The sequence below is a fragment of the Xenopus laevis genome, chromosome 1L (assembly GCF_017654675.1).
Source record: "Xenopus laevis strain J_2021 chromosome 1L, Xenopus_laevis_v10.1, whole genome shotgun sequence".
NCBI classification, from domain to species: domain Eukaryota; kingdom Metazoa; phylum Chordata; class Amphibia; order Anura; family Pipidae; genus Xenopus; species Xenopus laevis.
In genome coordinates, this window is record NC_054371.1 from 140,216,363 (window position 1) to 140,231,876 (window position 15,514).

Sequence of the window (15,514 nt, forward strand, 5' to 3'; positions counted from 1 at the left end):
CCTTCATGCCCTCTAATGATTTCCTGGCTACTTAATGTGGTGCAGGCTAATTTGCCCCTCCCTTTTACTTATGTAAAATCTGTCTGTCATTTTGATTATCTGATTATTACATCCTGATTGTCCTGCCACTGAAGTGAAGTGATTGTGTTAAAAAAAAAAAGGCTTTAGTTCCTTTATGCAATCTTTTTGTTCAACCCACTAAATTAAAGCTGAGAGTTGTTTCATTTAAAATTCATTGTGGTAATGTGCATAACCAAAATTAGAAAAAGTTGTCTCTGTCCAAAGATTTATGGGCCTAACTGTAAGGGTGAGTGATCACTTGCCTGGAATTAGCAGGTAGATTGCGCATTCAGGTTAGTATGGTGGTGCTCCAGGGTTCTCTACTTGGCCCTCTACTTTCTCCCTGTACACTTTCTTTCGGAGACCTTATCTTTTCATGCTAAAGTGGAACTCCGGGTAAATAGGCTCACATAGCACAGAAACCCCTAATATCACAGTTACCTGTTTCTTCAAAAAGTATAAATAATTACCATTTTCTATGCTGCGATCCAGCTGTTTAACTGTTCTTCTCTTTTTGCATCATGTGAAATCCTGGCAGGGAAGGAGGGACTAAACACTGTTGTTACTAACAACTTCTCCACAGCTTACAGACAGCATGCAAGAACTACATAACCCACAATGCACTGTGATGTACCTTTCCTTATTGAAATCACATGTGCAGGAAATTGTGGGGTTTGGAGGATGCAGGCTGAGGACAGTCTAATGCACTGGAAATCAGTGCATGGTGCTTTCAACGTTGAAGTGGTTTGGGGTTCATATCTATCTATCTATCTCTCTCTCTCTCTCTCTCTCTCTCTCTCTCTCTCTCTCTCTCTCTCTCTATCGATGTAGATCTCTCGATGTAGATCTCTCGATATAGATCGATACATACAAAGCACAAGGGGCTAATATGTTTTGGGTTCCCCTTTCCACCTGACTTGGAACATGTCAATACCTCTCAGAATTGAAATAGATTTTCTGACTTGGTATAAAATGGGTTGCATGATTAGAAATTTAGTTCCACTGGTGAGATTAAGCCCCTAGCTACGGGTGGTTGGAGGGCTGAAGATGTGATGACCTGATTGAAATAAAAACATTTAAACCATGAGAGGCCCTTCATTAGGTGGGTGTGAGGTAAACTCTGGCTAAACAAGAGAAGTGAGGAGAAAGGTGGAAGGGGTCAGAATAGATGTGGGTGGAGACCATTGGTGGATGGAACAATATGATAAGAGGAGCCAGGACTTGTAGAGGTGACTGAGGGGAAGGGCCAAAAAGATGCAAAATAAAGCTTGCTCCTTTAATCACTACTCCAACTGCCAGGCTGGCTTTTTTTGGAATTCATTGTGCCATTTCTAACACAGGGGTTCAATGGTGTAGTTGTTAGGTGGGTAGATATTTAAGAAGAATGTTCTGAGATCAAATCCCCCTCGTTCTTTTGATTCCTGATTCTGTTTCAGGTTTGGAAGTTGGGAGTCCAGTTCCAGTTTCTCCCTATTTTGTTTTTTATTGTTTTTTTTTTTTTTTTTACAGCGACCTTGATTCATTATAAAGTACAATGTGCGGCTACATTTTCCTACCCAAGAATAGTGGTTTAGTGGTTCAGATAGTTGCTTTATAAGATGGAAGCTGAGCATTCAATTCTAGCCTCTTTCAACTTCTATCTTTTTGAGTGGTTTGCTTACAGTTGCCTTGGATCAGTTGCCTTGGTGGAGTGGCTAGGGGGTGCTGCTTTATAAGAAAGAGAATGTTGTGGGTTCACTTCTGACTTTTTGGAGGATTGCAGTGTCTTTCGTACTTCATGTAGGGCCACCCGCCATTGAAAAAAAAAATCTGAAAAACATTCATTATAATGTATATAAAGCAACAAAAGCCAAAAGGCTTCCCTCCTCCTTTAATTGCATTTTACAACACTTCTCAGAATAAAATTCTCGGATGGTTTTCTTAACTTGCCCTGGCGGGGTTAAGCCCCTACCTTAATAGAGTGGTTGGCATTAGAGGGCAAGTGTGAAATAAGAGTAGGGAAAAGGGGATGACCTTGAAGGAGCTTCCATGGAGATTGGAGGAGCCTGACACGGCAGGAGGAGGAGACAAGAAGAGGGTTGGGTAGTTTTAACTAGCATGGCTTTACAGGGCAGAATTTATTGCATGTTCCAAAAAAAATAAATACCCTCCTACTCACTCTTCTATAACCTTTTGTTTCATGTTTTAGTTTCATTCCATTCCTGGGCTCTTACTCTTTGGATAGAGGCACCACACCTCTGATCTAATATGAACTATTCCCCATCTATAATCCAATAAAGAATGGAGTGGTGCTCTGTTGGATTTTCAAAAACACGAAGCAAAAAGGGGAAAAGAAAACAAAATGTCCAGCTAGCGGCATTCAGTTCAATAAATTGTAACTCTTACCCTATGCCCTGCATCTTTAGGTCACCTGAACCTCTATGGAAGTTGTTCTTCATTCTGGGGTACGCCTGCACTCCCAGACCTCCTTGGGAGTGTTTTGGGGAAACCATAGTATATGATGTAGGATACCATAGGATCATGCAGAGGGTATGTGATTTCTTTACACCAACCTGACAGCCTTTTTAGTGTAAACTTCTCTTCTCTGCCTCTAATTAGCACCTATTCTCTCTTCTGCTTATTATTGGATGATATATCCTCATATGTTTAATTCAGAGGTCTTGTTCGAGTACAACCACATTGATATGGTCCTTGCTCCGGTGACCTGTATCCCCAAATCCTAGGCTTTTTTTTGGAACCCCAATAATCATGTAACATTTTACATTTCACAAATATTGTGTGAAAACACAGTGATTTCAGCCACATTAAAACAGGAACTTTACCCTAAACAAGATCTCTCCAATAAACCATTTGTATTGGTGGCGCTGCAGTCACAAAGAATTGCCCTGCTGATACCTTTCCCGGCTCATGCACAGTACTCAGACAAACAAAGCTTGTCATCAAACATTTTAAGTAGCTTTTTATTATGAAATGAAGCCTAGGGTGTTGTGCACATGTGATTAGATTGTAAGTTGCCTTATATAAAGCATTAGTAATAAATAAGAGTTACATAGGCAATATTTAGTTTAATGTGTTATCTCTCGGTAGACTAAAGCATGTAGAATGTAGGAGTAGTTGACCACCAGATGGCATTGGTGGATCTTATACATGCAATATTATAAAGCACTACTGTGACTTAGTTTTGGGTTTGTACTGTCAGGGGCTCCTACTCTTTGTTTTAAATGATTTTAACAAAAGATGAAGGCTGAGCAGTGAAGCACATTCAGTTAAAGAGCATGTAAAGGCAAAAAAATAAAAACCTTTTTTTACTTTCTTTAACGAAAAAGAAACTTATCTCCAATATACTTTAATTAAAAAATGTGTACCATTTTTATAAGAAACCTGACTGTATACAGTGAAATTCTCCCTTCATATACTGCTGTGGATAGGAATTGTCAGATGGTCCCTAACTGCTGATTTGTTTAATCATACTTATGAACAGCAGGGGGAGCCCCCGCCTTACTTACCAGCCATGCAAAACTCAATCAGCTTTGCTTATGACAACCCCTAAGCAGCCCAGACCACACGGAGCATGTGCACAGTCTTAGTCTTGCAAAGATGTTTAGCAAAGTTACAAGATGGTGACCCCTGTAGCCAACTTTGAAAGCATACATTTTTTGTTTGATCAGGCTTGTGGTGCAGTAAGTTCATGTTTACAGTATATTTAATATACAAAATACAGCATTTCTAGTCATTCTATTTTAGACTGTACATGCCCTTTAACTCCCACTCTATGATACTACTTTCAACGCAGTCCTACATAACCCAGCAAACAACTTTATCTTGCAGCAGTCTGATAAAAGCTTATTGCTGGTAGGGTGCTATGGGTTATGTAGCACCTATTTTATTAAATTAACGGTGTTATAGCAAACTGTAATGAAACGTTTGGCTTTTGCTATCTAACTTGAAATCTAATTGCTGATTGGTTGCATCACTGGTAATGCTTCACTCCACTTTTTGCAAGCCACAATAAGCCCCTTAGAGTCATTTGCACAGTTCAAAGCAGAGCACATGAATGTACTAAATACTATTAACCAACAGAGGGCAGGGTTTTTATTAACATCATCCAAAAAAATGGTTACTGATTTTCCGGCATCCAATATGGGTAGCAAAATGACCACACCTTTATTCAATTCAACATTTTTTATTATTATTATTTTTATTACTATAGTTGTTTTTGTTGCAAATGTTACAGAGATCAGCAAGCGCTCAGTTAAATAAAAGATACACAGAGTAGATACATCACAACAAAAAAGCTGGCAACTCAATCAAACCATGGCAGCAGTATCACAAAAAACAGGGGGGGGGGCAAGGAACCCGTGACAAGACTGTCATAGGAATTACATTCAGTAGATGTGCAGTATCAACATTCCAGGCTCACACTGATTTCATTGGATTCTTTTTCAGGTTTACAAAGAACAATATTGTTACAAATACATTACTATACTTATCCAGCGATTTACAATATTTTCTATTCAACCCTCTTTACAGAACAGTAATACAACTGCATAATCTAAGGACTCTGCTAGGTATGTACACAAAATGTTATCGATGCTGTGTTTGTTCAAGAAATAAAAATAACATTTAAAAAAAACAACAACAAAAAAGTCAAGAGTATTTTTTAAACCCAACAGATGTAAAAAATAAAAATAAATGTTATTCTTGAACTGAAACCTGACAATGTAACAAGTATCGCTTACAGTGAAGGCGACAGTTGTGCATATAATTGTACACAAATGTGTAAACAAGTCCATTGTGGAATGTATTTAACGTAAACGGTGAGACCCAGTCTTCTGCTTTGATTCACCCTGTTCAGTGGAGGCTTTACTAGGGCTGTGTGCACCTATAGCATTTCAGGCTTCAGTGTCTATGAACATTGAGCGAAGGCCATTTGTTAGCTAAAAACACATTTATACTGTTATACTTCAATCCAGATCACTTCAAGATCAAGGGGTTATTTACTAAACTCCGAATGCAAAAATCACAAAAAAATTTTGATTTTTTTTTTATAAAATTGGACTTTTTCGGAATTTATTAAATCCAGAGGATGGAAAAGTCAGAAAATCCAGCATCTCAGACCTGTCGAGGTTGCATATAAGTCAATGGGAGAAGTCCCAATGATTTTTTGATGTGCGCTGGGTTTCGTGTAATACCCCGAAGTTTTCGGGCAAAAATCAGAGTTTTCGGGTGATAAATCCAAAAAAACCCCCCCGTGAAAATCAGATTTTTTTTCCCCGCAAAGCAAATTTTTCTTAAAATGTAATAATAAATAAGTGTAAAAAACCCGAGCGGATTTGATCAGAGTTTGTAGCAGATACTATTGAAATAAATTCAGACTTTGATAAATAACCGCCTAAATATCATTTTTGAAGCTATCCAGGATGGCTTTAATCATTTATCAAGAAGGAATTAGTTCTTGAGGCAGAACTGAAATATAAGAGGGCTGGTATGTCAAGCTCCCAACACATATTCCAAGGATAGAAGGAGATATGGAAGTTTGACATTACTTTTTGACCCATATTTTGGAACATCAAGTAGGTCCAATTACTTGTGCCCATACTAGTCCTATAGAGAGTGCAGCTGTCGGAGGTCAATATTAGGATTGTTCATTAAACACCGGCTGTTGAAACCAAAGGAACGTTGCTCTTCATTTCATGTATTTAATAAACGCCAAACGCATGACAGATTCTTGGAAGTGGTTTAAATAGAGCTCAGGGGTTCAGCAGAATAATAAGATGCAAGTACGTTTGTGCATCATCTAAATTTTAAACTCCGAGCATGTTGGGGAAGCCTGATGCTTGAGACAACAAATGAAGACGAAATTGAAATGGCTCCGTATTCTGCCCAATAAATAACAACCACGCCTACAATTGCAACTACGGTTTCATCAGCCTGGGCTTTGTTGTGTGATGTTTTGTACTATCTCTCTGGCCACCGTATTTATTGGAGTGTAAGAAAATCAAGAAAACGCCTGGACTGGAAACGGCAATTGTTAAAAAAAAGTCTCAAAGCATTTACTTTTTTAGTTGACAATTTTTTTTTAAATATTCTCGCTTTTCTTCGTATCATGCTCATAAGCTGTAAGAGCTAAAATGAAGAGTCTGTTTTTGAATAAATTGTGTGACATGGATTTGTTCTGTATTCTCATAGCAGCAAGAGAAGCACAGATTTTTGTCAATGTCACTGGCCTGGTACAAAGAATTCTGCCTTGTCTCATTGCATGTTTGTCATTTATCTAGTGTCTATCTTTAGACAAATGTGGGTCTGAATAGCATACGGGTGCCTGAAGCACTGAAGCACGACACAAGTGTGTCTGACAAAGACTAAATATATCAGCGTTGTCAAGTCCTTATCTCATCAAATGACACAACCATAATGTCTCATTGGAGATAAAATGCTGGACTTTGTATGTGTCCGTATATTTCACATTTCAAGTGTCAGAACCCCAGTACATAAATCTTATTTTAGTAAACATCAAGAATGTGCCTTGGCCCATGTAAGCCCATAATATTGCACCTCCTGCAAGATCAAGTAAACATGCCACAAGTATTCATCTTTAGCAACAGGGTATTACCCATTTGATTTCTACCCATTGGCTAACCAATCGTACACCACCTAAACCAGAATAAATACATCACCTGTAGTCCTAACAAAGCACCAAAGAATTCTCAGTATAGCCCAGACTTACACCTACATTATCTACATTCCCAATACAGTAAACGCTGTTTCTAGGCTACACTGGAAAACCACACAGTTGCATCGGAGCCATGGCAGACGTAAACAAGAACAAGGAAGGTTTCACCAGGAATCTTGTCGTTTAGCAGAACTAAAACCTGGAGTACATAGATTCACTGCAGAGCTTGGCGTCTTGTTTCTAGAACTGCCTTTCACCTACAGCAAATATAATTCTGGGCTCTTCAATTTGTCGGTCGGTGGACATGCCGTGGAACATTGGAGAACATGACCTTAGCACAAACATATATATGTCATTATGATACAGACATGTTATTCGCAGAAGATCAGGAGACACAAGAGACTATTGACTATATTGGATGGAAGCCACTTTCCCAGTTCCCATGACCCAACATATTTTACTCCTGATGTAAATCGTAGCAAATAAAGCATCGCTCACTTGTCCAGGTGTTTTATTCTTAAAAGGGTGGTTTACCTTCAACTAATCTTTTAGTATGTTATAGAATGGCCTATTTTAAGCAACCTTTCAATTGGTTTTCATTATTTATTTTTTAAAGTTTTTTAATTATCTCCCTTCTGACTCTGTCCAGCTTTCAAATGGGGGTCACTGACCCCTTCTAAAAACAAATGCTCTGTAAGGGTTACTTTTTATTGCTTGTTTTTCTGTTCAAGCCCTCTCCTATTTATATTCCAGTCTCATTTTAAAATCAATTCATGGTTGCTAGGATAATTTTACACCCCAGCAACCACATGGCTGACACTGCAAACTGGAGAGCTCCTTAATAAAGAGAATATCACTGTCTTTATCATACTAAAATTTGACTCAAAGGTGAAAAATCATGTTGCAGTGAGGTGAGCCGCAACCACTATATGAGTATGGTGGCAGGCAATCCAGTACAGAACTTCCCATTGCTTACTGCACTATGGACTAATGGGATAGACCTCTCGGGTTATGCAAAAGGAGCAAAGTCTAGCTCATCTATAGCAGCAGGCAGCATGTTTAAAGACCAACATCTTATTGGTTGTAATGGGTTACTGCACGTGATCAAATGTACTACCTTTAATTACATATGGGGGTATTCGTGGCTTCCGCACAAGTGTTGAGGGCTCTTCCTCAGCTGCAAAAAATGAATGAGATATTATCTTATACATGTATTTGCCACACTTTTCAAGGATTAACCCATGCAGTTAGTAAACAAGTCAGCAAGGGAGTAGCTTTGTCAATGCCCCAACCCAAGGCCAGTAAATTTAGACAGTGACAGAATGTCTCCCCATGTATTATCATTTTCTATTGTTATAATATATGCATATTTGAGAAATTATACTTATTCTTTAATTTCTGGACTGGGCACCACATCCTCACCTGGACTTCAGTTAAAGGCTGGCCTCCTATGCTTCAAACAGAATAGACTGCTGAACTTAAAAGAAAACAAAAAGTGGAAATGCAAGTTGATTTTATGTGAATGCAGTTTGTAGGATTTACACCTTGACAGAAGGCGTTAAGTTAAACAGCACATGCTCTTTCCCCTTCTCAGAACTGTGCTCCTCTTATCGACTTTATGGGGCTTCCAGTGACAATGGCAAGGAAGTTTCCCCCCCTAATTTGCTGAAAAAGAACAATTGCATTTTGCTTTTCATCTGTCTGCTTCAAAAACATGCAGCTCCAACTCATGCCGCTAGCTAAATCAGTTGAACTTTGGCATGGTGACCTTCAATGTAAGCAAAGTTGCGACTTATCAGCTTCTTGTGTTTTTGTAACTTTTTTATTTTTAGATCTATCAGCTAATTATTTGTCATAACTCAAACTACAATGCATTAAGACATGTAAACTCTTTAATCTAGTAATATATATTCTTTTTGTGTGGAGTGCTAAAGTTTCCGGCTAGTCTGAGTTTAGATTTACGTGGCCCATCTTGTCTCCTGATAACGGACTTTAAATACATAACTGGAGCAGCTACTAGAACTTTACACAGATGCCCAGATCATTCACTGAGGCTACTCGCTGTCTTAATAGGATGCCTAATATGAGATGCTCCCTAATTTGTGCAGATGAATGTCATAGCTTAGAGCTTCATGCATAGATTTCATGGTAGTGGTCAGTTCTGCTCACCTGTGGCACCTGCATGAAGGATCTTCCATGGAATGTAATAGTTACTGGCCAGTCTTGTATGTTACATTTCAATGCACCTTGAACCAGAAAGAACGACAGCATATTTGCAAATTACTGCAATGTGTTGAGGTTCTCAATGGTGGACTGTCAGGTCAAGAAATATATAAATACTTGAACAATAATGAAATGATAACCTTAATCGTTCTACTACAGTGTAAATACAATGGGTATTTTTTGTTCATGAAATTGTTTCTTCATCAACACCACAGGGTGTACGGAGAAGAGCATCCAACCTACTCACAGCAATAGCCTTTGAGGTGTTTTCCCTTCATTTTAAGGTTCAGGAGTTCATGGAGAGGCCATGGGCATCAAAGTAGTTTTGGGAACAGAACAGTTTCTCTGGTACCCATTATATGAGGAGTGAGACAGAAGATATCAGGAGAATGTGTAGCAGAGAATGAAACAAGTTGTAGATGTCTCTGTAGACACATATGCAGCACTATGAACAACCACAAGTGAGAGAAGTGCCCTCCATGCATGTCGTGAAGTGAAAGCCGTCCCGTCAGATGTAAACGGGTTGCTCTTGTGCAGTCAGCAGTCGGTACATTGCTGCCGGCATTGTCTTCATATGTATCTGTTCAGAAACAAAATCCAAAAAATGTGGTTCTGTTCAAGAATATATATTATAAACAACCGGCATTCTATATCAGTTATTTTTGCTCATTTCACATGTCTGACATGGCACAAGTAGTGAAGCGCTGACAATATAAACAGGGAAGAGCAGGGCTGAAAGACAAAACATTCATACAGACGGAGGGGCAACATTAATTCAATGAGAAAACAGAAAAGAAAATTATGGTGACATTTATAAACAAAAATCTAAGTTGGGGTAAAATGAACAAGATATCAATAAGCTGTAGGATTTCAGGTAACATCAAGGGAGTTATTTACTAAAGGTCGAGCTTGTAAGGTTTGTTCTACCTCGAATAAACTCACAACTCGAATGTTTGCTTATTTATGGAAAAACCCGAATGTAAAGAAACTTGAATGAATGCAATCAGGGAAAAAACTCAAATTTATTGAGTTTATAGGCTGAAAACCTTTGATTACCTCAAATTTATTGAGTCTATAGGCTAAAAACCTTTGATTACCTTGAATTTATTAAGTTTATAGGCTAAAAACCTTTGAATACCTCAAATTTATTGAGTTTTCGAGAGCCAACCAGAGTAAAGCACCCTAAAATCATGAAGGCAAAAACATCTTCAAATGGTTCAAGGGACCTTTGCCATTGACTTCTATATGAGCTTGACAGGTTTTAGCTGGAGTATTTTTGGATTCAGGCTTTTAGCAGCTTCGGGGCATAATAAATCTCGAAAATTGTAGTTTTATTGTGAAAACCTTCCAGAAAAAACAACTTGACATAATAAATAACCCCCCAAGTGTTCCCTTTGCCATACATTCAGTATTTGAAATCTTTGAGCATTATGCCAGAGTTACTGTGAAATGGTTAATAAAATTGTACACTTTGAGGACCACTGAGTCCACCGAGATGTATGGGTACAAAATCTCAATTATAAAACTCATGCAAATTTACTAACTACGTTAGTTTCAATGTAAGAACTTCTGCATTAGAACTTGAGTTTGCTCCTCAGTCTTTCACTATTTCTGATAGCAAAGTATAGTTGATGGAAGGAGACAAGAGACATGAAAGTGCAATCATAGCCAAACAGAATGGCACCTTTGCGCTTTTCTTCAAATAATTTTCATAAATGATACTAAAATAAATTTGCTGCAAAATTAGTTGCCAAAAGCAAGTTTCCACAATTCTTTGGTTTACTAGTCAGATTACAGAACTTTGCTTTTCTATTCAGAACTTAACATAGACTCGCAGATCTGAAAAGAAATGTCTTTAACAAAATGATTGACACCTTAGAGTTAATATTCGGTAGCATCCCTTTCGGATGGGAACTGAAATTATGGGCTTCCTATAGTCACAAATGAGAACACTCTTTTTACTGATGTTTGAATCACTTTTTATTTGGAAACCGCATCCGTTCTCCCAGATATGAAGGTTGCCTTCTCCCAACAGCAGATTTCAGATCTCTCCACAAGTATTCAATGAGATTTAGTCCTGGACTAATTATTAGGGATGCACCGAATCCACGATTTGGTTTGGGATTCGGCCAGCGGCCTTTTTCAGCAGGATTCGAATTCGACTGATTCCTTCTGCCCAGCTGAATTTGCATATGCAAATTAGGGGCGGGGAGGGAAATTGCGTGACTTTTTGTCACAAAACAAGGAAGTAAAAAAGGTTTTCCCCTTCCCACCCCTAATTTGCATATGCAAATTAGGACTCCGATTTGGTTTGGTATTCGCCCAAATCTTTTGCAAAGGATTCGGGGGTTCAGTTGAAACCAAAATAGTGGATTCGGTGCATCGCTACTAATTATGGGCCATTTCAGAACAGTCCAGCACTTTTTCTTTCACCATTCTCTTGTCACATGGATTAAGTTGAAACTGTTGCAGCTTGTATCTGAAGATCAGCTTGAATAGTCCCAACAATCCTTCTTTGCAATCTTTAATTAATATTTCTCTTTTATCCACATCCAGGGAGATTGGCTACCGTGTTATGATCCCATAGGAAGATTACATTTTCTGGAGATGGACATGTAACCTTAAGCATCTCCATGTCTTCCTACAGTTTCCTTATATTGCAGGCAGTTGCAACTCATTACGGTTGAGTTTACTTAATATGAAATGAAAATCACCTTTGTGAAACATACATGTCTTACAGCTTCCTAATAAGAGGTTGGACTGGCCCACTGGGACACCGAGAAAAATCCCAGTGGTCCCGACCTTGTTGGGCCCTGCCACCAACCACCACCAATCTCCACTGCCACTGCACTGCGTATCCTGACAGCACTATATAAATAAATGATGATGATGCTTTCCACTGTAGGATGCATGGATATCTTTCATTATTAAAGGAACAGTAACGTCAAAAAATAAAAGTGTTTTAAAGTAATGGAAATATAATGCAGTGTTGCCCTGCACTAGTAAAACTGCTGTGTTTGCTTAAGAAACATTACTATTGTTTATATAAATAAGCTGCTGTGTAGCAATGGGGGTAGCCATTCAAAGGAGAAAAAGCTCAAGTTACACAGCAGATAGAAGATAAGCTCTGTCTGTCTAATGGTGTTATCTGTTATCCATTAGTTAACCTGTGCCATATAGCCGTTTTTCAATTTCCGCCATTGCTCCACAGCAGCTTGTTTATATGAACAATAGTAGTGTTTCTGAAGCAAACAGATCAGTTTTACCAGTGCAGGGCAACAGTACATGATATTTTCATTACTTTAAAACACTTAAATTTTTTGGTGTTACTGTTCCTTTAACAGCCAGGTAAGTAGTGCAGTGGAGCAGGAGAGGCTTGGCTGGGGGTGAAGTGGGGAGCAGCTTTGGCTGGGTGGTGGGCCCTGGGTACCCCATCCAACTCTCTTCTAATAAGATGAAAATAATTGTGTCTGGTACATTCTAGGATTCCTCTGTAGAATAAGATCAGATTTAGTCATTTTCCAGCTTTTTTGTGTTGTTCCAATGCAAAAAAAAAATACACAAGTGAATGCTGTGAATATCTTCAACGATTATCTGGCAGACTCCTAAAAAAACTGCAAAGGTGCAAATATTTTTGGCAACGATAATAGAGAGACATTGGTTCGTGAGGTTATGTGCAGCACCTCTAAGGCGCAAGCTACAGATTTCACTAATAATATCCTATTTTCATATATAAACAAGTCACAGTACAAAATGACAGTACTTCCACCAAATAACTCACCTCCCCCACTGCATTGGAAAGAATATGAACAATCTTCTCATGGGGAGTTGCTACAACACTTTGTCCATTGATCTCAATGATGCGATGCCCAACTCTCACTCCTCCTCGCTCTGCTATGCCACCGCGCATAAGGCTGCAAATCTGCAATAAATTAGTCGCAGTTTCTTTAACACCTTGCATTTCAAGCATTAACCATTTCCCAACATTACTAATTACTAACAGGGTTTTAAGACATTTAGAAATCCCTTTAAAAAAAAAAAAAAAAAATTATATATATATATATATATATATATATATATATATATATATATATATACACACACACACACACACACACATCTACAATTTAGTTTACAGTTAGTCTACAGTTCACAAGAAATGAATGTACCCAATCTTTTTTGAGATCGTCGTTTAAAAAATGACAACCAGGTTGAACTTCCAAGAAACGGACATCAACAGGCTCATTTACAAAGGCAGTACAATATTAGTTTTTTGTCTGCAAATAAGTTTTTTTTTCTTACCCATAACACAGGATTTCCCTGCAGAATTGCAGCATAACTCTGGGCATCCACTAACTTCTACTTGGTCCACAAACACAAATCACACAAGCTGTTTTGTTAGTGGTCACTCTCCTAGGCCCCCCTGCAGAAATGTTATGGGCCCCCCTCCATGTCATGTTACCATAGCCCCCTACTTCCCCCTAGTGAATGGATCTAACAGCATGGTTGGAGGGCTCTGGGAGGATGTAAATCATTTCTGGCTCATGTCCCTATGGCTACTGAAAGGTGCTTATTCTACGCCTTGGGTTCATAAATGAGCCTCTATATCTCCTACTACTGGGCATTGTGATTTAAAAACGACTAAAATCCTTATTTCTCTGTAAAGGAAACCTTTAGCCATGCTGCAACAGCGAATACTGCAGTGACCTCTATATGCCAAGCCATTATTCTCCTCAGCTGCTGCCTTAAGGAAAACCTCATGTTATAAATGACACCCTCACCTTGGAATATTGTCAGTAAACAGAAATCTGCAACCTTCAAGGTCTCTCCTCCCTGCTGAAGAGATGCTTTCCTATAAACATTAATCTTGCTCTCATACAGCAGGGCATTGTTACAGAATGGTGTGGATGGAGGGTTCTTGCTCTCCAACAATAAACATATTGAGGGAACAATTAATAGTTTTATCATCTGTGGCCACTGGTGGCACCAAGAACCAACCAAACTGGCTGAACCTCTGGTTATCATTACACTGGAAATAAACTAGAATAGATGCAGATTTTGATTTTCAAATAAAAAACAACACATTGAAATCAATTATTCATTCACACGAGTCACTTACAATGCCGTTCTGTACACTGAAGCCAAGCTGATATCGCAGGTCGGGCCTCCTGATTAAGACTGTGGTAACTGGGGGGCACCTCACAATGTTCAGCTTCACACGGGACTGGTTTTTCAAGCCCTTTAAAGAAGAAATTTAAATTTATTTTAGCCTAGAAAATATCTACAGAGGAAACGGAAAATATAGTAGCCCCCACCCAAAAAAAGCCATGTCCGTTTGAATGGCAGAGAGTATTCTCCTATTGAACGTGTCCTATTGAATCGAATGGGTTATGTCAGGTCTAAGATGACTTAATACTTGCCAATAGTTGGGTAGTAAAGAAAATACACACCTTTATAAATAAATACTATAATTTGCTCTTTGTAATGGATCCTGATGAGTGGTGCTAATACACAGTTAATTGTAGTATATCTTTATACATTAGTATGATGTGGACTGGGTTATTCTGTGTCAGTTAGTAGTTGGTCTTTATATTTTATGGTATTATTTAGCTTTATGTTCGACAGTCCTCTGTTTGGAATCACAGCAGCTATCTGGTTGCTAAAGCTGAATTTACCCTTGTATGGTGGACTGGAATATGAATAGGAGAGGCCTGAATAGAAAGATGTGTGATAAACATTAACAATAACATTTTAGCCTCACAGAGCAATAGGTTTTTCCTGCTGGGGTCAGTGACCCCTATTTGAAAGCTGGAAAGAAGGCAAAAGGGGATGGCAAATAATTTAATACCTAGAAAAAATGAAAACCAACTGAAAAATTGCCAAGAATAGGACATTCTATAACATATATATTTCAAAGAAAATGATGGATAATATGTGCTATAGTAAATGAGCACATGGGTGACGGCAAAAAAGTCCTGGTATCAAGGGGATACTTTAACAACTACAAGAAGCATTCCACACTGCAAAAACTTCACTTAAAAATGAAGAAAGTCTTTTTTATTACATATTAAAAAATATATGTATACCAACCCCACAGTCTACAGGGTTGGTATACATATATATTTTATTATGTAATAATAAAGGCATTCTAAAACATACCCAAAGTTAACTTAAATCCCCTTTAAGGACAACAATGGAGTTTTCTAAATGTGGCATTTATTTTACCAACATTTATAGCTATAGCCCTTCATGTGGTCATGCCAACTGCGATAAGGTTACAGTGAGTAAGCAGTGCATCGGAGCAGAAAATTACACATTTATAATTCAGCTGGGAAAACTCAATCTCCAGCACACATGCAAAGTTATTAAGGATCTCCTACAGCTGGTGCAGCAGCAAGAAAATGAATGAATATTTAGATTTACTAATGTCATATTATTATAAGGTGTCTAGGCAAAAGCCAAAGGATGGAACGGAAGGTCACGCAAGGTCTTACAAATATTTCCCTTGCAGAGTTGTTGAAATAAATTGTCTAAATTACCCCTGACAAATGAGTTTCT

The 15,514-nt window shown here is 38.3% G+C and overlaps 1 protein-coding gene across 3 annotated transcripts in view; it reads right to left on the minus strand.

Moving 5' to 3' along the window:
* Positions 1-4,227: 4,227 nt before the first annotated feature.
* apba1.L (amyloid beta (A4) precursor protein-binding, family A, member 1 L homeolog) overlaps positions 4,228-15,514 on the minus strand; it is a 94,985-nt gene continuing 83,698 nt past the window's right edge. For all 3 annotated transcript variants that reach the window (XM_018258734.2, XM_018258752.2, XM_018258743.2), the window contains 3 exons: positions 14,076-14,195; positions 12,738-12,878; positions 4,228-9,536 (listed from right to left, as the gene is read on the minus strand). In XM_018258734.2, coding sequence (XP_018114223.1) covers positions 9,465-9,536; positions 12,738-12,878; positions 14,076-14,195 — 333 coding nt within the window. In that variant the 3' untranslated portion in view covers positions 4,228-9,464. The remainder of the gene's footprint in view (positions 9,537-12,737; positions 12,879-14,075; positions 14,196-15,514) is intronic.